Source organism: Corvus cornix, chromosome 11, assembly GCF_000738735.6.
Source record: "Corvus cornix cornix isolate S_Up_H32 chromosome 11, ASM73873v5, whole genome shotgun sequence".
NCBI classification, from domain to species: domain Eukaryota; kingdom Metazoa; phylum Chordata; class Aves; order Passeriformes; family Corvidae; genus Corvus; species Corvus cornix.
The window spans coordinates 4,749,706-4,775,248 of NC_046341.1; the positions used below are offsets into that span (position 1 = coordinate 4,749,706).

General features: G+C 40.2%; 1 protein-coding gene across 7 annotated transcripts in view; it reads left to right on the plus strand.

The window, feature by feature from the left end:
- Window positions 1-354: 354 nt before the first annotated feature.
- PKD1L2 (polycystin 1 like 2) overlaps window positions 355-25,543 on the plus strand; it is a 39,048-nt gene continuing 13,859 nt past the window's right edge. For 2 of the 7 annotated variants that reach the window (XM_039558350.1, XM_039558349.1), the window contains exons 1-27: window positions 358-680; window positions 1,085-3,695; window positions 4,234-4,398; window positions 7,014-7,199; window positions 7,975-8,085; window positions 8,509-8,656; window positions 9,234-9,463; window positions 10,105-10,509; window positions 11,611-11,709; window positions 12,430-12,479; window positions 13,570-13,675; window positions 14,270-14,477; window positions 15,076-15,196; window positions 15,451-15,592; window positions 16,101-16,301; window positions 16,488-16,633; window positions 17,109-17,303; window positions 18,120-18,245; window positions 19,494-19,676; window positions 20,701-20,825; window positions 21,622-21,748; window positions 22,635-22,769; window positions 23,436-23,661; window positions 23,936-24,129; window positions 24,579-24,809; window positions 25,031-25,132; window positions 25,335-25,513. In XM_039558350.1, the coding sequence (XP_039414284.1) occupies window positions 3,245-3,695; window positions 4,234-4,398; window positions 7,014-7,199; window positions 7,975-8,085; window positions 8,509-8,656; window positions 9,234-9,463; window positions 10,105-10,509; window positions 11,611-11,709; window positions 12,430-12,479; window positions 13,570-13,675; window positions 14,270-14,477; window positions 15,076-15,196; window positions 15,451-15,592; window positions 16,101-16,301; window positions 16,488-16,633; window positions 17,109-17,303; window positions 18,120-18,245; window positions 19,494-19,676; window positions 20,701-20,825; window positions 21,622-21,748; window positions 22,635-22,769; window positions 23,436-23,661; window positions 23,936-24,129; window positions 24,579-24,809; window positions 25,031-25,132; window positions 25,335-25,513 (4,592 nt within the window). In that variant the 5' untranslated portion in view covers window positions 358-680; window positions 1,085-3,244. Of the gene's footprint in view, window positions 681-1,084; window positions 3,696-4,233; window positions 4,399-7,013; window positions 7,200-7,974; window positions 8,086-8,508; window positions 8,657-9,233; window positions 9,464-10,104; window positions 10,510-11,610; window positions 11,710-12,429; window positions 12,480-13,569; window positions 13,676-14,269; window positions 14,478-15,075; window positions 15,197-15,450; window positions 15,593-16,100; window positions 16,302-16,487; window positions 16,634-17,108; window positions 17,304-18,119; window positions 18,246-19,493; window positions 19,677-20,700; window positions 20,826-21,621; window positions 21,749-22,634; window positions 22,770-23,435; window positions 23,662-23,935; window positions 24,130-24,578; window positions 24,810-25,030; window positions 25,133-25,334; window positions 25,514-25,543 lie in introns of all 7 variants that reach the window. The other 5 variants (XM_039558346.1, XM_039558347.1, XM_039558352.1 and 2 more) reach the window with 5 other exon arrangements.

Sequence of the window (25,543 nt, forward strand, 5' to 3'; positions counted from 1 at the left end):
TAATTGGCAAATGGGAATTTTTAATCCAGCTGAAGAGAGGGAAGGTGTACGTGTAGGTGTAGAGTCTGTTCAGGACTCAGTACTTCCTACCTATCAGGGTAAAAATGTTCTTCACTCTGCAGTAGTTTACACGACACAGTAAAATGGACTACTCATAATCTTGTCTCAAGTTAATGATACCTGAAAATAATCTTTTTTCTACCTCAAAGTCAAAGTAATAGAAATCAGTTTTCCATTTTTATGTTTATTCAATTAATAGAACACAAAGATGTTTATATTCCTGATAAAAATCTGTGTATTACATTCAGTAATATTCAGGAATGTAAAGATGGTAATATCCTCTTATAGAGAGTAAATTTACTTGCTCTTCCTCAAGGCAAATGAACAACTGCCAAAATGAACAGGGGTGTGATTTATTCCTTCTCTTTAGCAGTTCTTCACTTCCTTAATTCTTCAGATCTAGCACTTTCTGGTCTCTATTATGGATTGTCAAGATATTCTGCAGTGCTGCAGTTTGAATCACAGGATGTTCTCAGGCTGTCACGATGCAGCTGTGATCTGCACTGGGGTACAGATCAGGACCACCCCAAAGTCAATGACTTCTGGCATAAGAAAACTATTTTTAAAAAAATTGTCTTTCTGTTGAGGAAGAATGCAAAAGAGATGTTTCCCACAAGAAGGTAAGTTCAAGGAGTGTTGTTTACTCAACATCAAATGAGTTCTCTCTTGTGAGTGGAAAGGGTTTTCGGAAGTTTCTGTCTTCCTGAAGACCCTAGTTGCTAATTTTGATGCTTTAAAAGCGGTATTTTCTTTTCATGTAAATGCTTTTCTCATTCTTGTGGTAAACAGAATAAACTGACAGAATGCTTTCCTGGCACTAAAGTATATAAAGTCAACAAACTGCCAGAGAGGGAAATTGTCTTTCTTCTACTTTCCATCTGCTGCAGGCAGCTGAAGAGTAACTTATAGCAACCGTAGATTAGGAAAAAAATGCACATTGCTTTAGAAATTGCTAACAGTAGACTCACTTGGAGAGCTTGGCTTTATTTGTAGACATTTCCAAACATTATTTGTTCTTTTTCAGAGCCTATTTCAAAATCCTTCAAAGCTAGAGACAAGACTTCCATTAATTTCAATCACTTTGGAGCAGATTCACAGGGGAGAGCCTGTGGCACCCTCAGCCCTGGCATTTTTAGCAGTATGTTCATGTAGTTGGATTTCCAGTAGCAGAGAAGGAACTGGATGATGCTACAGAATACATTCATCACAAAAGTGAGTCAAAATCTCCTCCTGGAAATGTCTGTATCACCTGTACATTTAAGTACAGTCTCCTCCATCACACCTGTGCTTTCAAAAACAGGCTGTGTTTCTCATATCTAGAAGGACAAAGTGGGAGGGCTGGCTGCCAGCTGCTGCAAAGTCTGGCAAGCCAGCAGGACCCAAGAAGAAGCAGGGAGTCTGGAGAAAGCATCATGCAAATATACAGTGGCCAACTGACTGAAGAGCAGCTGCCCTCAGCTCTGACTGCTGTAACAGCTTGAATATAAAATAGTTGGATTGGGCGTTCCCAAACTGAAGCCTGTGAAGTTTTGTATGGGGCCTTAAAGGACTCCTGATTTGCAGACATCACCTGTGACATCACTGTCACAGAAGCAGCTGATAATCATAGTTACATGGTCTCATCCAGGAAGGGAATGGGTATCCGGGCCAATTAGCTAATTGGAATATTGATTTGCCTTCTCAAGAGCTGGGAAATCCAGTCCGAATACTCACATCTCAGCTGCTCCATAAGCTCTCCCCATTAATCAGTCAGAAATTCATGTGGGATCTGCTCCAAGGGTTCCATAGCTGACGTCTTGATTTATAGGTGTGGTGAGAAGGAAGACATCTAGCCTAGGGTATTTTCTTCTCCTTTCATCTCATCCTCCACAATTTTCCTACCCATTAAACACTTCCCTATTAACTTTATCTTGAAAACCCTGATCACAGTCCTGCTTTTTCCAGCTGGGCAAGATGACTGGAGGTCCAGAAAGGTCTTGGGATTGAAGTTCACCCTTACATGTTGACTGGATGCAGTGGATGTACTTGACTTTGGCAGAAAGCCTTGGAGCTGGAGCTGGACTGGCACTCTGCAGTGATGGGCACTGCCTTCAGCCCAGCAGTGCAATGCAGGAGGCATTTCTGCAGGGCAGGAATCCATCACGCAGCACTGATTCCTCTGTGCTGTGGTAACTGGCTCACTGATCCATGTCTAAATATAAGTGCATGTTCTCTCAGTTCCAGGCTATGGAGCTATAAATTAATAATAATGGCATCAAACTCAATGGAGCTAATGCCAAGGACAGGAGGATCACAATAGCTAAAATTCTTATTTGTCCTGTGCTTCTACTAAGCTGGTGGCTTTGTAAACCTGATGAATATCTTTTATAAGGAAGTTGAGATGTATTTAGAGATTTCAGCTCCAAAATGTTACTGGGCTTGCTTCCCAAAGTCCATCAGCAGCCCTTGGAATGTACACATAGGGCTCCCAAGTAGTTCTGCTGATTAAGGCAATATTTTCATCTTTCCTAAATCATTGTTTTAACTTATGGTCTTCTCTTCTGCCTCCCAGCAGGTATAAATACTGTAGCTCTAAATAGTTGAGCAGCTTATCTTTTAAGGGATGATGGGAGCATTTTGCTTGGAGTGTAGAATTCTAAGCAGACACAACAGTTCAAAATGAAACTTATTTGGAACAGCTGAGATGAATCTGCACATGCGTAAACAGGTGGGCAGGATGGATATGATACAATAATTATAGACATTGCATTCGCATGCAAAAGAAGCACCTCCAACAATAATTATTAAAAATAAAGCAATCCAGACCAATTAAATGTATCTAGAGAAGCAGTGTGTTTTCCAATCCCATAACTCCTTGTGTTTCTCATTTTTCTCATTCTCCTCTCATTCTCACTTTGTATCTCTTTGCTGTTGTAAAGACCTCCAACTTTAATGTTCACACAATGAAGCCTTTGATGGAGGAGCTTTATCTCACTTTTCCATGTGTCCAACAGCAACATATATCAACTTTATCTTCTCTGCTCATGAGGAAAGCAATGATTTAATGTCTTCTCTTCAAACTGATCTTACATGGGATGTGACATTTATACAATAGAGCCCAAAAGGGCCAGTGCATGGGCTTAGCATCAGCGCAACACCCCTCAGACGCAATCACAATTATATATTAGAAGTTCTGTTCTGTTCCATGCTCTATTGCTGCTGTTGTGGCAAGATGCAAAGAGGAAGGAGAAATGCTGATGACATGACAAGGATGACATCTCAAGCTTTTGAAGAAGGCAGCAAAAAGAGTGGTGCCCTGGTAAGCAAGACGAGTGCGATGCAGGGCACTGAGCTGAGAATGTGGCGGGGAGTCACAGTTCTGATTTCTCTTGCTGTGGGCTTGGCTGGGGAGGAAGCAACTGATGAAGGAATACCTTGTTCGAAGTACCAGCAAGCTTTCAACCATTCATGCTACGAGTTTGTTAGACTCCAGCAAACCTTCACAAGTGCCCAGAGCTGGTGTGAGAGAGGAGGAGGGCACCTTGTCTTTATTCAAAACGAGGAAACGCAAGAGTTCTTGCAAAAACATATTGCCGAGGATCAGGAATGGTGGATAGGACTGATCTCAAACTCCTTGCTGAATGAAACTACTGATGGTAGGTGGATTTAAAATCATGTCCTTAAAATTGTGTCAGCACATGATGCTTTTTTAACATTGTAGAAAATGCAGTGTCTCTTTGTAGATATCTGCTGAAAAGCCTGTGTCTTTTGTTGCTGTAACTTCACATTTAAACTAAGATGTTTGAATTGCCTGCTTCACTTCCTAGTTGCATGCTATCACCCTTTCCTTTGGATCCTGTGAATACATGGTGAATGAGACCAGCTTGCTGACCCAGTGAAACAAATGTGCTGGCTTAGGTCTCCAGTGGAAGCCAATTCGTCCCACTAGGAAATGCTGCAAGGTCTGATGCAAGGGAAATGGTGAAATCTTTAGGCTGGGAACGCAGGTAGAAGTGGCAGTGTCTGTTTCATGATTGTATCAGGTTAAATATAAAATGTAATTGAAGATCCTTACCCAGACTAAACCATCTTTGCTTCAATAGGAGCAGGGCTACAGTCCTGTGCTGCAGGCTCTGACTCTAATTGTATTGCTGAGGAAAATAAACATTCAGGACACAATATCTTTTTTCACAGGGCCAGTAATTTGGCTGGACACTTCAAATATAAGCTACAGTAACTGGTACAAGGATCAGCCATCTCCCTTCTCATCCACATGTGGGTACATCCTGAAGAATGCCAAGTATCAGTGGGGTGTGACTGAAAATTGCAGCCAGGAATTCGACTTCATTTGCGAGTTTGGTAAGATACACAACAGCTGGAACAGTGAAATGAGTGTGCCATGATCACAATGGGGCATAAATTGCCTTGTTGCTTTCAAAGTAGCTGGGAAATAACTTAATGAATCTTACTAAATGTGAACAAGCAAAAAGCTGTACAACCCCAGCGGGTGCTCTTTTTGCAGTGTGCTGAAGTAAGACCTAATCCAATGAAGGAAGAACCCACAAATACATCTGAGAGATGTAGGTGCTCAGCAACCAGACATTAAGGACCAGGGTTCCAGCAGAGGGCTGATAAAATAAGAATGGATCTGCGTGTGAATCTAATGTGTAGCTGTCCACACCTTCAGTGGACATAAGCTGGCTCCATTAAAGCATGGCTGCAAGAATAAATTCCCACAACACCACAGCACCTGGGCTAGGTGGGACCTGTATGGCTGCCCTGCAAAAACACTCATTAATGTATGCCAGAATAATTTCCATCTGTAACTGAAGCAAAAATACAGGCAGGCTTCCAGAGGCACCACCTCCTTGCAGCTTGGAGTGAGCAAAAGAGAGAGCAAGTTTTTCTTGTTTCTTCTCAGACCCTCCATCAGGTGAAGTTCAAGCTTTTCCCCAGGTTAAGGAAGCAGACAGGAACCTGTACTTCCTGTGCTCAGGCAGAAAATCCACAGACATTGTGTCCCTTAAATTGTGACTTGGAACAAACAGTTCTGGAAAGGAATGATGACAATATCATCCCTTTCAACATGAGGGGAATTTGTGTTCCTCATGCTTTGCACAAGAGTACTTTAAACTGCAGCTAGAACTGGTGTCACAAGCCCTGGAAGGATAGCTTGGCTATAGGCTCACTAATACAAAAAGGCTTGGAATCAAGTACAGGTTTCCACAAGCCCTAGAACTGCTACTGCCCTGTCCAGCACTCTACTGCTACTGACATAAATAACAAGTTGTTCTGCAATAAACAAAGGTAATAAAGTTTTGTTTCCTATCCTGATTTTCTGTTCCACATCCCCTCCCTGCCCTCCTCCTCAGCACTCCCAGTTCAGTCCCATATCTCCAGCACGTCCCACCTCTGGGACCTCCACCACTTTTCACTCCCTCAGCTCTCTCCCCTGCAGCTGCTCCAGAGCTCCAGCTGTGTGTGCCAGCCAGTCGAATCCCACATCACAGAATAGGTAAATGTAGGGTTATAATCCCCACTCCTCACAGAGGCATTGATGTAACTCTTTCTCTTCTCCCTAGATACTGCATTTCATGAAATTTTAGGGTGGTTGGAGGTTTATATCTATATATCAAATTCGGCTGAAGATGACTAACATTAAAAATAACTGGGGGAGAGGAAATTGGCAGACAGCACAATCCCTTAAGCTTATTTTCCTTGCAAAAGCAGACTAAAATTATTTTTCCATTACAATCATGGTAGACAACTGTCTGTTTGTGAGGAAACTATCATCTGTTACCATAGGGTCTAACTGAGAGCCCCTTAAATTCAAAGAACAACAAGATCCTACACTACATTCATCATTCCACTACCCAGGAAACCAAGACCAGATCGAGGCAATTCCACCATTGGTGTTCCGTAGATTAGTAGTTTATTGTAGTAAATATATATGTACTGAATCAGGGTTTGTACATAGGAACACAGACCAAGTTTTGTACATGTCTCCATGTAAAAGTTGTTGAGACAGCAAATACTGTGAGAAATCTTCATATGGAGAACAAAAAAATGCATGAGATAACACTCCATACTAGAATTTAACAGCGAGTTATTTTTCAAGCTTATTTAGAGAGCTCTAATCTGTAAACTGATCATGTTGCTATAGTTACAGCCAGGCTTAGCTTTACCCTTTAGATAACAATAGCACACAATTATTGCAGTGTGCACACACTGGTGCTGTTAATCAAGGGACTTGAGGGGAATGATCCAAACAGCAACTGGAGGACAGTGTATTTAAACCTGGGACAGCCAAAACAAAAACATTCTTTTGCAACATTCTCATACGAGAGCAGTTACTCGCATCCTCCTCTTCAGGGTATTAAGTATCCTGATTATTACACGATACTAAAAATTCTGAAAGATAATTAACTGTCCCAGATTAATCAAAGAATGAGGTGTATGCATTTAGAGCTATGACCTTACTCATCTGAGCAGTCCTGCCGAATGAAGTCAGTCAAATATCACACAGGAACAAAGGAGTCTCTGTAGCAGAAATGGGATCAGCTCCCATACTTAATATGCAAACTATTCTTCAAAGCAATTACCTGAATATTATGCAATCCATGAATCTGTTTCGGAAGTAAGGAGTAACTTTAAACTTTCCAGTATTTCAAGTCAAACATGCTAAGAGTTTTCCACAAAAATACTATTTATTTTTATAATTAAAATATTTTTGCTTATTGAAAATATCCTCAATGTTTTAAGGCAGTAAAACCACAAATCATTAATTTTGACTCTTTAAAAATAAAAACGTTTAATTCTTTTGTAATTTTCTTGAATTTTGTTAATTGTTTAGCTTAAAAGGGAGAAAAGAGAAGAAAGAAAAACAAAACAAAAGGGACATGCAGTAGAATTGTAGCAGGATTTTTCAGAAATTCAAAAAGGTAATATATGGGGTTTTTTTTTTCTCCTACTAGAATCTGGCCAGAGCATTGCTTGTGATAAATACAATGCCACTGTACAGTGCGGATCAGGAGAAGTTATTCAAATTGAAGACAGCTTCTATGGGCGGAAGACCCCTCACTACTGTGTGTCAGAGACTTCTCTCCAGGATGAAAGAGATGAAGGCTGCAGCTGGATCAGTGTCAAAGATGAAGTAGCAGGTGGTATCTTACAGCACTGCTTGTCGGAAACACAGAGTGAAGTTCCCTGTTCCTCAAATGCTTTATCTTGTATTGCAGTAGAGTTAGTGAATGGAAAAGTGGATTATTCCTAAAATGAAGGGAATAGCAGAGAACTTCTGACAGGGAGGGGGTTGCTACAGGAGGCTGGATGGAAAGGAGAGGTTTTGTAAGGAGCAAAGATTCAGAGGTGGGGAGGAGCAAATGAAGGATAAGGGTGTGCCTGGCTCCTCTCACTGTATGAGGAAAATATGTGGACACCCTGATTCCTTGACAAATTCAGATACACAAGGTTTGACAGAGATGGAAGGCAACACATCCAGACAAACCTAACTCCAAACCAGGAGGGGTGAAAAGGCTGGCACCCACAGGGACATGAGGGCAGGAAGGACCTGCTGCTGCCTGTCGTGTCGAGCACCCACCCTGCTGGAGCCAAGGGCTTGGAGGTTAAACACTGACTGTGGCCTGTCCCCAGCGTGATTCTTAGGGCTTCCAGCCAAAATTAAACAAGACACAGAAGTCTTTTTTTTTGGTACCTTTTCAAATTCAGCTTTGTTCCAATAAAATGAAATGGTGCTAAGAAATGCCACACAGAAAGCAACACACTAAAGTCAAAGGGATATGGAAATTTTTCTAGAAATCAGTGACATGGTACTGCTCCTCCTGCCTTTTTTGTTTCTCAGTCATCTTTCATCCGAGCTGTTGTGACAGTAAAGGCAAAAGCCATTAGCTGATCTGAAACACTCCTTCTTTCCAGGCCAATGTCACGGTCTCCAGGCCTGTCAGGTGGCTGCAGATGGCACTTTCTTCGGAGATCCTTGTCCAGCTTTGGGAAGCTATTTGTCTATTCAATACCACTGCAAGGAAGGTAAGAGGGAGGGGGCTGTCAACACCAAAACTCTGTCCTGTTCTTTTCTGTAACACTGTGGCCACTGATATTTATCTTAAAAATCACTGTTCCATCCTCAGGGAAGAAACTGGAAGAGTGGTGACCACTAAAAATAGGCACAAAAACGTAGATTCCCTATCCTAACTGAGGGTTTTGGGTAGAATACAAAGTCTGGAAGTTCAGACCCATAAAATACACTTAAATGAAATTGTGTTCTAACAAGAATCTTGACCAGTAGATATGAAAAAGAATCAGCTCCCTGTCACACCACTAATGCACACAAATTGGCAGCAATACCAGCTCTGTTTTGGAGCAGGCTGGCTCTCAATGCCTGAAAATTAATTGAATTTTGTAAGAAAAGTAGACAACACTTGCACTAAATTCTATCATTCTGTTTTTCAGGTCTGCAGCTGGTTATGACAGACACATGTTTTGTCTTTGAAAATATCACGGTCACTTTGAACTGGCTGCTCTCACCATACTCTGGGAATCTTTCCTGTACCATTAGCACTGGAGATGGTCACACTATTGATCCTTACTACCCTCTAAAGTAAGATATAGCCTTCATTTCCCTTCAGACAAACAGTACATTTCATTGCTTGCACTTTATTGAATGTTCCAAGTCTCACAAATGAGATGTTAAAAACTAGATATCTTAATAATAGACCATACATACAAGAGACTTGGATTTTGCAAAAACCTGTTTTGAAATCAATACAAAATTTTATATTAAGCTACCAACCACAATCTTTCTTCTATTATACTAGTGTTTCCTATTTCTAAGAGTATTTATTCCAGATCTTAAGACTCAAAATTACTGAAAACATGGCAGTAATTGCCAAAGAACAAGCAAATATTATTTCCTTAAGTTTAAAGAGTGTTTTTTGATAACAATTAAAATATAACAAGGCAATTCTGTAGTTTTTCTTTTGTTTTAATTGCATAAAAATCCTGTCTTTAAAAGATCAAACATTTTTCTGCTGGATTTAAAAATCAGATTTTGTCTTAGTGGTAGGAATGACATTTGAATGAATGAAATCTGGGGATGTGACCAGCGTTACCATGTAAGGCAAAGGACTTCCCAGGGTGCTCTTCCACAACAAGAAGTTGTTTTCTTTCTATTCTAGACTGGTCAGCAACATCTCATACAGGTACTCCTCTCCTGGGGAGTTTACTGTTTTTGTGGAGTGCACCACCAGCGAATGGCACGTGATGGCACAGAGGCAGGTGACTGTTCAAGATAAGATGGATCAGCTCAGCATTACTGGGTGCTACAGCCAGTATGAAACTGGGAACAGCTCCCACTGCCGTACGCTGTATGGGGAGGTGCTGTGGATCCAAGTTCAGCTCAGTGGAGGTGAGGATAATTTCTCTGCGTGATTTAAAGGGAAGGACAAAAATTTTGCCATCCATGGGATAGAAGCAGGACTTTTATTATGCAAAAGAATCCTTCATTTTAGTGAAGGCTTTCCCTCTAATTGTTGTATTCCTGCAACTGAATTCTCTCAGTTCCATTGGAGGGGTTCTTTCTCAGAGATATTTCACCACCTAAAACATAAGTATAAACCATTTTTGCCTATTCACAAAGCTGACAGCAAGAGCATAACTTTAGTCACACAAATCCATGTGATGCCAGTCAGAATATTTCTGTATTTGAAGTTAGAAATTCAAGGAAATGCTCCTCTGATTAGGGTAAGAGGATTCCACTCTGAGCTGGACACATTTGCTGGTGTACATTTCTTTCTCACTTCAAGTTCCTGGAAGCCACATATATGCTGGAAAAAATAAAATTCAGAAATGTATGTTTGAATTCTCAAAACATTCCCAGCAGAAAATGCATTATTTCATTAAGTCACCTTAAATGACTTTATTAAAAATGACTGCATTGCTGCAGGGTTCTTGTGACTCCAGTATAAGCACTGGAATGCTGCACAAAGCAGCTGGAAGTGGTTGGTCTATTGCAGAAGCTGTAAGAAATTTTCATCTATGTTTTTGCAGGCAATGGGGTAACCTACAGTATGTTAGCAGATAACATGACGCTGACTGAATCCAGTGCAAGGGAAGGTATTGTCCCTTATAACCTGACACTCAACAGTGCCTCTCAAGAGCTGCTAGGCCCAGGGATACATCAGCTGGAAATCCGAGCATCCAGGAACACGACGGTGTCAGAGATCTCCGAGAGTATTGCTGTTCATTTAATTGAGCCAGTATCTGGAATTCAAGCTGCAGTAGCTTCCCACACTCTGCAGCTGGGGGAGGATTTGGAGGTGAATGTCTCTGTGTCCCGTGGTGCCCCAGAGAAGGTGATGTTTGAGGTGACTGGATCCAACAAAACCCACTGTCACAAAGCAGACGGCCCTCGTGGGGAGCTGCGGACATACAGCGTTCCCGTGCCCTCAGAAGGTACAGGACACTGACACCTCCTGTGCTGCCAGGACATCACAGATGAGTACAGTTCACATAAAGAGTCACAGCATCCTGGGCTAGGGGACAGTAATGTACAGCAGAATTTGGTAGCTTTTCTTACTGCTCAAACTTAGTCTGCAGAACAGGATGAACAGCACGGGCGTATTGACTTGTAAGTGAGCTACAAAACAGAACTGACAAATGGGTCTGCATATGCAGACTGAAAGCAAGGCTTCACCTCATTCTGGCAATGGAAGAGACATAGTGAAAAGACATAGGGTTTATTTTTTCATAGCACCATCTGATTGAAGCACAAATGAGGACATTTTGTTGAATACCAAAGTGTTTTACTCGTGTTTGTTCATAATGTTTCAAGTTTAGACTGCTCTGCATTTTACACTAAAGTAATTCATAATCTGAGGAGTTCTCAGTAGAGATGACAAAGAAAAGGGGAATTTTCTGTGTGTCCGTTTCCAACACATGACTTTTGTTGGAGATAATTATGAATAAACTTTTTAGTAATATTATCTTTCCATTATTACATAGTCAAAACCTTTAAAATGTGGAATTAGGGAGATTGTGCTTAAGAGTTAATTAACAGTGGCGGAAGACAAAAAAGTTTCCACCCTTAATGAGCTATTCCAATCCCATGCCAAAGTGTGAAGAGTAGAAGTTAATTATGATTTCATTTCATATTTTTTAATTATGCAATATTAAAGTTTTATTTGTTCTCCCTGTACCCATTTGAACATCCATAGGCAGAAATTTCCAAACAAAATAGCTGCTCGCTCAAGATGCCTAAACTCATTTGGCCTCCAGTGTTTGTACACCTCTAGTTTCCTGTGTGATAGTATCATAGTCAGCTGACAAAGAGTAGCATGACAAGGGCTAGGAAAAGGGCAGCTGAGTTATTAAAAAGTTGAGATAAAGGGAAAAAATATTCCTGGACAAGCCTTTCAGCAGTGGACACCCATCATAAACCCCCCTGAAAACTCTTAACAGAAAAGAATGGAATTTTCTTTACAAATTGGACATTATACCTCAAATCTGTTGGACTGGCCCCACTGCTACTTTTAACTGACCCTTTGCCTTCTCTAGGTAATTTTCTAGTGAAAGTGGTGGCCATGAATGCCTTCTCAAACATGAGTCTGGATCTTGGATTCATCACTGTGTTGGCAAATAGTTCCCATAGAAAAGGTAATTGCATTAATCTGACAATGCTGGTTTTGACCACACAAGTGTCTTTTTGCAATCAGAGCATTTCACAGAGTGTTTATGGTTTGCATCTAGTAATCACTTTCCTTCCAGCAACAGTGTTGAAAACTTTTGTGGAGGCTTGTTCCTGATGAAGGCAGATTCTCTGACTTTGAAGTAGTCATAAATTAGCATCACTCTGTATATGTAATACATTGCACATTTGCTGTTTGTCCTAGAAATAATTAGTGAAGTTTATGGCTCAGGACATAGCTTTGAAACCAGAAAATATTTGCATCACAGCAGTCTCATAAATTGCTGTCAGTAATGGCTTCTAGATGGCTCCTCCTTACATTTACAAGAGCAGATTATACCAGAAATAAAATAACCTTAGCACTAATTGTATTGAAACTTTTCCAGTGCTTTCCATCAATTTTCCTTTGTACATCAGTGAAACTCCATCACCTCCTGTGAATATATTCTGATTTATACCATTATTTTGAAGAATCAGGATCATCTCCTTTACAGTCTGTGATAAGCCTGTTGTTACCATTTTACCTATTTAATTGGACTATTTATCACACCTCTAGGGTCTGATCCTTACAGCCCCATCTTTCACACTGTCAGTAGTCAAATCCTGTGGATTTAAGTCATATTCACTGAGGATGTCTGAAAGCTTTACAGGTAGCACTAAAATATTCTGTTCTTTTTTGCATTAAACAGATTCTGCTAAGAAAGAAGGCAGCTACAAAACAAATACCCAAAAGAAAAATGTAAGTATTATTTAAGGATCTTTCTTTAAAATTGCTTAGAAATTTTTCTTACCAGTGAAAGTGCCGTATAAGACATTGAAAAAAAGTATTTGTAGCATAGTAAATTATGGACTAGATGTTCTGTTCACCATATGGCTTAACACAAAATCTACACCAAAAGTCTTGGAGACAAATGTGTTTACAGGCATTCCATCTATAATTCATAAAAAAGATTAAAGAAGATGAACTTTTCATAACAATTCAGTTTTGGAAGTTAAAATGTGTTTAGATGAATTTTTAATTCGCCTACTTGACTAATGCAAACCTCTCTCTGAAGGGTGATCCTTCAAGAAGAGTTTAATATATTTCATATTGTTACCAAGTGTTTTCTACTTCTGTATTGGAGTGTTTAAATTACTTTGCAATGAAAATTTTTCCAGTTTATGACAAACTAAGAAGTTAATGATACACCAATGGCTAGAAGCTGTCCAAATTTAAATAATAAAAATGCCAGATAGAATATTTTATCATCTCAAAGGCCTAGTTTTTAATGCTAGCAGACAGACATCTGCTATGGGAGATATACTGCTTCACAAGAAGCCATCATGTTTACAAATTGCCTGTAGGAGTATATTGCATCAGAGGAACATAAATCTAATCCAAACCCAAGTTTATCACAGTTTGTTGCACAGAAAGACAAACTCAGCTACCCCTTCTTCTCTTTGTTTGTAGCTGCAATGTATCAAATTCAGATAAAAAGGGGATGTACTAGAAGACAAATGGTTGTTTGAGGGCAAGAAGTCTTGGTCCAGATGGGAAGAATTAACAGGAATTAGTTTCCTAAGTACTTAGTTCTGAAAATGGGAGCTACACTCGTAAACCAATTCTGTATTTGGGAGAACATTGCCACAAAATTTTTCTGTGCCATCTGCTTCTATTCCCATAGCTTCTACTTCCATACTACCTCTGAGCTGGGAAAGATCATTTAAACTACAGATTTGCATCCAGTGATTTGGGGTCTAAAATTTCAGACCTTTTTCATTATAAAGAAGCAATGTATGTGTGTGTTAATACACGCTCCTGTTCTTACATACATTTACTTCTTATTTAGGATCACAAAATATATATTAAACCGAGTCGCCATGTGGATCCTTTCACAACTGTTACACTTGGCTGGCCAGACAACAACAATAATTCCAGTTTTCTCTGGACCTGTGGTTTGTACATTTCCTGAACTTTTTTCACCAACTTGTATTTGATGAGCAACAAATTCACTGTCATGTCAGATCAAGTGTTGAAAATCTGACTAAAGGATGCTTTATTTTCTGGCTTTAAAGTTTGCCACTCACTGTACATAAAGAATGTCTGCTACCTAACCCTGTTTTTGGCATCAAACTAATTATGGTATATAATATGGCATAGTACTCCATTTTGTCTTCTCCCAAAGGTTTCGATTTTTCAAGATCTACCTGTCCTAAGCTTCACCCTCATAGCCAATGACTAGTCCCAAGTGACTTCCACAGTTAGGCATTTGCAAGGTACATGTGTCTCAATAAAACAGCAATAATTAACATTAAACATGATGCAAAAACATTTCTGGCTGAAAATGGGATTGGGATTCAGGCCATCTGTGTTCTGTCCTCATAATTATCCCTGACCTCATACACGACTTTGAAAAAGCCTGTACTCTGAATCCAGATTACCGACTCTAAATTGTGTTCAAGAAACTTGTCTATAAAGCTCTTTGAAATTTATGGCAGGAAAGTCCTTAATAAGATGCTGTTCTAACTATAAAGGATATGTTTGTGCAGGAGCTTGCTGGCCTGCCTGGAATGAATGTGTGAAGCAACAGACAATCCTAATCAACCAAAGTGAGGTGCAAATCCCACCTTCCTGCCTTCCTCCTCCGAAATCAGCAGTGACTGTCAGGATTACCATCCGAAACCACGGCAATGGAGAGAGGCACGATGAGCAATGTCTCTATGTGACTGCAAAACAAGAACTGCAACTGGAAATCAGGTCTGGTTTTAAACCTAGTATTCACTGGTTAATATTATTATTGCACAAGCATAGTACAAGGCCACAGTTACCAATAATAATGATAATAAAGTGATATTGTACTTTAGAATCATAGAATCACAGAATGGTTTGGGTTGGAAGGGACCTTAAAGATGATCTTGTTCCACTCCTCAGTCATGGGCAGGGACACTGTCCACTAGATCAAGTTACTCAGAGCTCCATCCAGCCTGGCCTTGAACAATTCCAGGGATGTGGCATCCACAGCTTCTCTGGGCAACCTGTGCCAGGGCCTCACCACCCTCACAGTAAAGAAAACTTATTTTTTTAAATCCATTTACACTTTACCATTATAAAATTTATTGACCAAATGAGCCTTGCTGAAATTTCAGTCCATGTTCCTGAACACAAACCTTTCCTAAACTGAATAATATTCTTCTGGAAACCATTTAGGGTTTTTGACCCCAATATATCCTTCCAGTGTTGAAGATTTCAATATGCTAGCCTCATTGAAACAACGGGAATAAATGTCATAAGATATGTCTGAAATTTCTCCTAGACATCTCATACTGTGTATAATCCCCATCTTACTCCCTTACAGATGTGAGGCAAACTGCAAACCAGTGAATGTTAGTGATGATGTTGTTCTGAGTGTCTCTGGACAGGAGGACTCCCAGGCCATATATTATAACTGGTATTTAGATAACACGTTCCAAAACAAGGTGAGAGCACCAGATTTGTCAGAAATACTGCACACACAAAAATAAATATCCACAAAGCCATATGGCCTCAGAGGGCTATTTTGTCAAGCAGATGCCTTAAAAATACTAGTGAAGACCAAGACAATGGGGTGCCTGGTTTGGGAGGGGTTATAATAAAGGGCACCAAACTGCCACTCTGCTCCTGATAAATCACAATAGAAAGCACAGCAAAGGGCCTCTTACTACCATATGTTCTTTTCTGTCTGCTTTTCCAGTCTACAACTCTCCCTCTAGCCTGTGGTCTGACCGGTTTCCAGCAGAACTCTTTGAATTTGCTTCAAAGCAACACATCCGTGTTGAGAATGACCAGCTCCTTCTTGCAGACACAGGGGGAAGCTTTTCAGATTAAAATAACAGGTAGGGGCTAACAAGGTCTTAGTGTTTTTCAGACTCCTTTGAGATAGTCTCTGCTGACGTGACATCACATTGACGTCACTCATGCATAGCCTCACTGACAAATCTGAAGGTAAATTAGTCTACAAGTTGAAAGGTGTTACTTTATATGTGGGTTCTTTAAAATAATGAAGAGATAAGTTTGTTCTGGGGTGTCACACAGCAGGAGAAATTCAGTTATCTTACTCCAAGCTGTTAATAACTTTGTTAAGGCTCATCGGAAATGAAGTTACGTTAAGTGCTTGATCAAATATTAGAGCTTGGTTTTATAATGCAAACTTTAACATATTTGAAATAATTCTTTTCCTCTTATGGTTTACTCAGTAGCAGCATTCCACGTCTCATTAGGCCCACCCTGCTGTGTGTGGTGCCTGAGCAGACAGCCCCATTGCTCGGCAGGTGAGATGAGCGCCTGCAGACTGGTGCTGCTGGGGCACGGTTCTGGCTGACGCTCTGCTCCCTCCCCTCCCAGCACTGACTCAGCGAGGCTACGGGGAGGGATGGTTCCTGGTGAGCACCGTGCCCGCACCCGAAGCCCCCGGCTGTGCCGTGTCACCCGAGCATGGATCGGTGCTCACCGCCTTCAGAGTCTCCTGCAGTGCTCCCGGCTTGGAGGATTTGGGCCAGTCCAGTCCCAGCAGGCAGCTCACATATTGCTTCTATGTGACACCAAGTAAGTCCCCAGGTGAACTGTCGGGTTTCTTCCAATAAGAGCAAAGGCACAACCTGCCCTGCTCTGGAGGGAGACTGATCATGAGTGAACCACGCCTGCACAGAGCAAGCCCTGAGTCCCCTGCTCTCAGAGAGCAGGAGGTGTCTCTGTGGTGTCCGGTCGATGACCCCTTCTTTCTTGTTTCAGATTCTCTCCTGGACTGTAGCCCGGATCCTGGACTCTTCCCAGTTTATCTTCCACTTGGAGAAGAGGAAAATAATTTTATTTTACATGTGACAATTATTGTCAGCAATAACTTTGGTGATACTGTTCAAACAAATGCTTCAGTGAAGGTACACGGTAGAATTCATTTATTTGAAGAACTCTCAAGTTGATAAGTAACCCACAACTGACTTTTGGAGCTTCTTCCCGTTTTAGATATATTACTTCCTTCTGAAAGTGCCATAATCACAATTTTCCTGTCTAACAGAGACTATTCTCTGTATGCTCAAGGTCAAAAGATCTTCCATTGCCCTTTTTTCTAGAACAGAAGTTTAAAAGAATTGTTTGGACATTGATCAAGCAGTGTAAGCATGTTTACTGAGTTTGGAACTGCTCTGTGTAGGCCCCAAAAGCCTCGTGTTTCTTCTCCAGTGCCCCAGTGAGGAGATCCTCATTAGGCCATTAAAAATAAAACATTTAAAATGGGAGACACAAAACTTTATGTCCCACTCTATCTAGGCTGTCATTAAGATGATCATGGAAGCTTTTCAAAGAAAATTATAACAGCATTGGCAATGTTGAGAGCATATCTGATTTCTTCATCAGGTTGGACCTGCAGATATGATGGATGGGAACCTGACCCTGCAGGCTGTCATATCTGACAAGGCAAACACCATCCTAAAAGATGGGAACAACAGTATGAGTCTTTTCCAGCTGTACAAGTCAGTGACATCTGTCCTTAATCAGCAGATCCAAGAGGAAAGTTTTAACATGTCTTTACAGACAAATACACGAAAAGAGGTCAGAGAAACACTTGCTTTCTTGCAGTACAATGCCATATAATGGACCCATCATATTCTTTGACAGCTCTTAAATAATAAAAAGCTCGCATATCACCACTTGAAATCAATGAAGGTTTCAAGTTTCTAGCATGTGTCTCAGTGTTTGGCACAGGCTTCAGCTAGTTTTCACTATTTGCCTATGTAAATTGTTTTATCACTCATCAGTAAAACAGTTAATTCTCAATTGTTATTTCATTAATTTAAACTAGTTAATCTAAACCTGATTTTCCAAAACAATTTAGATAAAATGGCCTCTCCAGTGGGATAAATATCCCATCTAATTTCCCCCAAAAGCATTAGATGGCAGGTAATTTTCTTTTGTCCATTTTAGCCACCAGTTGATGTTTCAGTCATTTGTACAGTGCTTTGAGTGCCTCAGATGAAGAGATCTAGAGAAATGCAATGTATCCTTCAATTAGGATTCATTATTTGAATAATATCAATCACACATGGCTCTGCTTTCTCTGGAAGTGGCATTTACACAGTAATTCACATACATTAGTACAAATTCTCACAAGTAACTCTCCTTGCTCTTAATGGATGTTAAGTGTATAAATTCTCTGTGCTGGGAGGTAACATAAAACTCATGATTATATAATTACTGGAGCAAGTGGCATCTTGTCAGTAGAGCTAATATCAGCTCAAATCATCCTTGTTGTGGAGCCTTATTCCACTGCATAACTTACGGCATGCCTGGCTGTCAATACACAGCACTACTTTTACAGTCCTAATTAGCATCTTGTTCCTTTGCCTAATTATCCCTTTTCATCCCAAGCTCCGAGGGCTGATGCTGACAACTCTCTCTGTTGTTAACATAACATCAATGCAGACTGCTCTGAAGATGTCAGAGGTATTGAAAGAAATCACTTACAGGAGTGAAGAGCTGTCTGTCTCAGCACAGGTAAGAACAAATTCATCTTCTATCTCCTCACACTTATAGTAGAAACTCTAATTATCCCACTGACCTTGGAAGAGCTTCAGTGCCTTATAATTATCTGGTCTTACCCATTTTTTTCAATTGTACCAGAATGTGCATTTTGACCATCAGTATTTTGACTCAGTTCAGAGTAAGTAAATTCAAGTCTCAGATATTGTCTCAGCAATCTCTGCAATCCAGGCTATAAGCATTACATTTATCACACATTTTTGAGATAGAATTCCTAACTTTTAGTCAGAAATGTATCAGGGTGCATGTTTTCTCTTGTAAAACACTTTTAGAACCCTGAAGAACAACTGCCCCAAGAGGGTTTTTCTAGAATTGCCCACACTTGTTCATCCCTGATCCAGGCACTCCACAAAATGCACATAGGTAGGTTGTCAAGGAAGATGTCAGCACCCAGAGGAACTGGGCACAAATGTGCAGGTTGGTCTCACAAAAGTGTCTCTTGAATCTTACCCAGCAACATCACATTATTAGTAGATGATGCTATTTATGCTTATGGGGTGAACATATGGCAGGACAGAACAAACTGTCACTGGGGGAAGTTTCCCAAATATGCAGGCAATAAAAACAGCTGTCCTGATTTCTGATGTATTATAGAGTTGGAGCCAGACAATGGCTTGGGAGGATTTCAGCAGGATGTGATTAACTTTGGCAAGACAAGAACATAGCTCAGGTCCAGCCCTCACCCTACAGAAAGGCTGTTCAGCGTTCACAGGCTGTGGGAATGGATGTGTCCAAGCTTGCAATGAATTTGCTTGGCCCCTTCACCATCCTGGGCTAAAATCTGGCTAGTGGTTTCACAGTCACAAAGCTGCATCCAGGCACAAAATAAAAATCATAAAACTCATTCTTCTTTGGCACAAAGATAGAAATGTACAACCTAATTTGCTACATTACTGTACATCTAAAAGCTATCCTTGCCCAGAGTTCGACAGACAGATGTTATTAATCTTTTTATGGATTGCATCTGTAGAAGCAGGCTGCATTTTTCATGCCTGTATTCCATTTTGGTGTACCATCTAGTATATCACCTTTATTAGCATTTGAAGTGTTACCCCAGCACAAATAATTATAGTAAAAACAGTGTTAGCCACTAATAGTCACAAGAGATTACTAATGTTGCAATATTCAGTAAATGACACAAGTGTCACTTCTGTCATTTGCAGTGCCAGCACATATAAACTGCTCCCTGTGTTTCTCATGCAGGTGGAAGCCAGCCACACTCTGAAACACGTCAGTGCCTCCTTGCTCGCTGTAAACACAGAGCACAGCAGAGATGGTCAGGAGTTAAAGCAAGCAGCCAACTATCTGTTTAATGCAGTGAGCAATGTTCTTAAAGCTTCTGTAGAAATCAGAGCTGGGAACAACTCAGTGCCAGAGGCAGAACAGGTAATTTAGATTTGGTCCAGTTTGTACTGTACTATGTGTGAATATTTGTTTGCTTTGGGAGGTTTTTAAGAGCTCTGCTGCCTCTCATATTTTTAAATTGGCAGTGGGAACTGTTCATTGTGATACCATGATGGACTTGAATATCAGAGAGAACTTCTCTCCAGTTAGACATGTTAGACTGAATGCCTGTTAATGAAGATGATAGAAGCCTCTTGTTACATTGAAAGCTGAACAGGACAGAGCACTGGAGAACACAGCATCAGCTCTGACCTCTAATCGATGACAAGCACATTGTGATTTTTTTTCAGATTTGCCTCCTTTTGCCCCTTAATTCAAGGAAGCCACAGGTATTCAATATTCACGATTGCCACCACTACTTCACAGCTTGATCCAGCTCTGGTTGCTGCTTAAACTTGGGCAGAAAGCTCTGATTACCTGTTCAGAAACATGCAACATCTTTATTTTGTTCTCCCCTTCCTATCTATATGTGAATTTTCACAGCTGACTCTGTGAGTTTCCTGGGCTGAACAGGAAATTTATATAAATACTTTAATTTCATCACAGTGAGAGAGTGGGGATGAAATAAATCTAACCTGAGAGAAAAGATTATGAACTGGACAAGTTCCTCAACAATAACACACTCGTAATACACAATTGATCTGCAATTAGGTCCTGCTTTTCCAAGTAACTAAACACTGAAGTGTGCAGCTAAAGGGCATTAATACACAAAAGTACACTAATATATGGATTGATTTCATGCTTGTAATTTCGATGTGTAGAAGTTATAAATACTACAATATAAATGTAAAATCTGTAAGACATTTATGTGCTGTCTGCAATGCTTCAATGAGAATTACAGAAATTGAATTGCAATAGAATAACCTTCTCTGAGATTAAGGATCCCATTACCAAGTTTTTCAGCTTAGTAAGACACCAAAATTAAAATGAAGCAATGACAAATAATGTGCAGCTTGATGACCCTGAGCACCTTTGTTGTAAGTTTCCTCCTCTAACCCTTTTCCAGAGTTCAGTGTCACACCAGCTCCTAAGTACAGTTGAAAATCTACAGAGTGCCCTTCTGTTTGGGAAGGTACCAGGTGATGAGCCAACAGTCCTCACCTCTCCTTCTGCCACAATGTATATGCACAGGTAACAGCTGCAGTGTCTCCCACTGAAGCTTCTGAGAGCTACAAATATCAATTCCATTGTGCTTAAACAGAATGTTTGGAACCAACTAAATGTTGTAGCATAATGACAATTTCAATAGTGCAACAAGGCTGTTGTTAGTGCCTGATAGTAAGAACAGCTTGGACTCCAGGACACCACCTTAGAAATGCCCATGCTGTGTCTTCTTTAACCAGCCAAGAATTTACTACAATTTCCTGAATGAGGCAGCAGTCCATTCCTTTTGAAATTATGTAGAAAACTCATCTCATGCCAGTTAGGAGTTTTTATCTTTTCCAAGTAGCCAATAATGACATGTTATATGGAACTGCAACCAGCTTGGCAGAAGCAAATATAATCCTGAGGAGCCTGATGAGCATTCTCCATTACTTATAATCATCCCTAAATTGTTCCCCGAGAGCCTGGTTTTCATCCACATCAAACTGTGCATGCAAATCAAGAGCATGTTCACACATAAACCAAGTCTTTAAATAAGTACATCTTGGTACAACTTCCTCTCTAGATATGCCAATTCCACCCCTTTGTTGATGATTCTATGATAGTGTTCTGAGGAGTACTGCATCAGGGACAGGTTCGTGTACAAAGTATTTACTGGCAGAGTTAGAAATAGTTTTGTACCTAAGTTACAAAATGAGAAAGCTTTCTCTGTAGATATGAAGTTCACGCTATTGATGTTTGGGGTTTTCTTTGTGTTTTTTTCCCTTTTATTATTTTTTTCTCTTTTATTCTGCTTTGCTTATGCCCAACCCTAACTGGACAGATTACAAACAGAAAAGATGGAGAGCACATCCATTAACATCTCCAATTCCAACTCTGCCAGCTTTACTCTCCCACCTGCTTCCTCTCTCAATGTTTCAGGAGTTGATGATGAAACAGTGGATATAAGGGTAAATAGCTTTTATCTAACTCTATCTCATATCCAGCTTGCATTCCTGATCTAATGGTTTTACAATAGTTTATCCTTTTACAATGAACAGACAAGCACACGTCATCCCTCCTGTCATGTCAAGAAAATAATTTGGAATCTTTTTGGTCAAAGAAGCCTAATTTATCTTAATTGCATGAGGCTGTTTAGGAGGACTGAAAGCTTAAATTCCCCATCCCATCAGTCCCTTACGTACACTTTGATTCACACCTGCATGGCAGGAGCAGGCAATGGAATGAGTCAATACCTACAAATCTATTCGCTGTTTGTTTACATCTTATGCTCTGAGGAAGATGCAACAGCTCAGAGTCCATTACTACATTCAAACTAACCTACAGCAGCTTTCTTTCATCTCAGGAAGAAATACATGAGTGTGGGGCACTCAGATCCTGCAGGAGACAAATGTGCTGATGGTAGCACATCCCTACATCCCTCATCTGAATCAGGACATGGTGGTTTTTCCCTCAGAACAATAGACTGCATGTAATTGTCATATTTTCATAAGAAATTTCCTAAGGATTTCTCTAGTTGATTTGACCCTCTCAGGAGACCACCTGAAAACATTTTGTTTTCTTTGCACCTTTTCCAACTCTGCTAAAAAATTGTGTGACAGTGCATGGAAACAATAAAGATTGTTGTACACATTTCAGAATGAAAATCACTTTCAAGGTTTGTAGACCCACCTTAGAGATACGGTAGAGTCTTATTTAAATCTGGATGCAGGCTTTTTGGAGGTCAGCTCCTGTTTGGGTCTGAGCTCAAGCTCCCACTGTTCAGCAATTCAGAATGTGAACATAATGAAATATTGACAATAGCTCAGTTGTCTGATAGTTAATGTCTTCTAACAGATGGTGAGCTTTGCCATGAATCCCTTTTTCTCCAGTGACATCAGTTTTGACATCAGTGGAACAGTGGGAGGTCTAAGTCTAACTGATCTGGATGGTTTGACCATACCAGTCAGCAACCTCAAAGAGAACATTGAGGTAAATCCAATATTTTCTAACCCTCACCCTCTTTTCATATTTTTTTCCTTTCTCCATGAATGAACTGTCATTTGTGTTATAATTTGTGAGGTGAACGCAGATGCTGGTAGTGTTCATTATGTCAGATAATGGGATGATGCTGTCTGCATTTGTGATGGAAGGATTTGTGTGATGTGATGAATGAAATAATATTTCTGTCTTTTCTTAAAAAGGAGGCATTTTATTCTTTATTTAAATGAATGTAAGAATGCTAATGGTTGTGGAAACAGACTCCAGATTACAGTCATCCCAAAGCACAATGTGAAGTCTGATTTCATCATCCAACCTCTGTATTTATTGTACTACTCTTTGGCTTCCTAGTCCATGTATAAACTGACATCTAAATCATTCATACATGTGCTTCACATAGCCAATGTCTCAGTCATAATCACAGTTCTCAGTTCAGAAATGCACTAATGGTCATAGGCTTTGTGATGAGTCTACACAGGTTTCAAATTAACTTTTCAGAGGTTAGTTGACATTATCAAGAAAACTACTTTGAAAGTGATATTTTTGCTGGCCATGCTTTCCTGATGTTATGAAAAAATAAAATCTAGCATGTGGCTGCATGCTAAGAAGAAAAATGCTTTTCTGTATTTATACCTATGTCTTTCTGTTTAAAAACAGATCATGTTACCAAGGCTTTCAGCAACACAGGAAGATAAGATTCTGTTGAATCTGGGCAATTATAGTACTTTTCAAGTAAATGTTACCTCAGGAAACACATCTATAGTGATCCACCTGGAATCTGAACATGACATTCCACTAATACTTTACTTGGGCTATGGGTATCACCCAAATGAGACCAACTATGATATGAAAAATCATCTGTTCTGTAAGAAATCTTCTGGAGGTAAGATAAGTGGTTAGTGACCCATGAACTTGCAGAATGAGCCTTGGCCATGAGTTCAGGTGTCTAGCTGGAAAGAAACCTCATGCTTCAAGATTCCTATCTGTAGAATAAAGTGTTCACTAACAGGAGCAAAGATTGGGATGCTTTGAACAATGAGTTGCTAAGAATGATTTCACACCTGTTTCTTTGGTTTATTTGTTACATGCAATACAGCTGCATACTTCTGAATTAGCCTTTCTATATATACATTGAAACTAAAATATTTATGTTCAAGGTGAGACAAACAGCTGGGTTCTCAGCCCAGAAGAACTCATTTTTGGAGAGGGAACCTACTATTTCATAGTTTTACAAGATATGGGAATGGATTCCAGAGTCTATGATGGGCTAACCATAAATGCCACTTGCTTTGCATCCCACTGTGTGTTTTGGGATGAGCACCAGGGAGGCTGGAACAGCTATGGATGTCATGTAAGTAGAGCAAAACAAAACAATGTGTCTATTCTATACTTCAAAGCCAGCCCTCATAACCACCATCATGTAGTAAAATGATAGCACTGAACTGACACCACAAAACAAGATCATTTTGAGATGTTTTAATAAACTCAAGAAGTTTAGTCATATTGAACTAAGCTTCAAACAACATTTCCATTTCTATTTCATGGGATGAACCTCTACATAAGAAGAAATGGAACCATTCTGACAACTCCATGATATATTGTAATGCCCCTTACTGGTTAGGTGTTAGAATTAATATTCCTTATTGGAACTTGAACAATTCTGTGTACAGCAGCTCTCTACACTAACTAACCAATCTCAGCACTGTCTTTTCCATCTCAGCACTGTCTTTTCCTTTGCTTGGTAAGTCACCTAATACTTTGAAGCCAGATGTTTCATCAGCAATCTTTTCTGGGTTTCAGGTAGGACCAAAAACAAATCCTAGCAGCACACAGTGCCTCTGCAACCATCTGACCTTCTTTGGGAGCTCCTTCTTTGTCATACCCAATGCCATAGATGTCAGCAAAACAGCACAGCTCTTTGGTACATTTGTGGACAATCCTGTGGTGGTGACAACTGTAGGATTCATCTTTCTGATATATGTGCTTGTAGTTATTTGGGCTCGAAGGAAAGACCTCCAGGATGATGCCAAAGTAAGTCTCCAGCTAATAAAGTCAATGTATTCAGGCCAATGCCCACTAAGCCTAGCCTGCTCTAATATGAAGTCTTTAACCAATCCTACTCCTTTCCCTGTAACACTCTGTTTACTGGTAAGTAAACGTTGTTCACAAGATGACAAATTCCTACTCACAGCTTTCAGGAATCTGTACTTACAGGACTGCTAACACACTGCTTGTGCTGTGTCACTCTGCAGGTGAAAATCACAGTCCTGGAAGACAATGACCTGTTTGCTCAGTATCGTTACCTTGTGACAGTTTTCACAGGACACCGCCGTGGTGCAGCCACAACCTCCAAGGTATCAGTGCCACTGTGTGGGAAGAGAGTTTATTTGTCTAGGGAACTGGATGAATAATGGAGCACCTGAGGCTATTAATAAGACAGCTCAAATGCACTGTTTGAGCCAGAAAGCCCTTAGGTTTGATGAAAACTGGAAGAGTATGCTAGAGAAATAAACACACAAGATGTGCAAATCTTCATTTTACCTTCTTATTTTCCAGGTGACTCTCACCCTCTATGGACTGGACGGACAGAGTGAGCCCCACCATCTAAATGATCCTGATACACGAGTCTTTGAACGTGGAGGAGTGGATGCTTTCCTCCTCTGTACCTTCTTGCCTCTTGGGGAACTGCAGAGTATTAGATTGTGGCATGATAATTCAGGGGACAGTCCGTCCTGGTAAGTGGAGGTCTGGAGATCCTGGTAAGT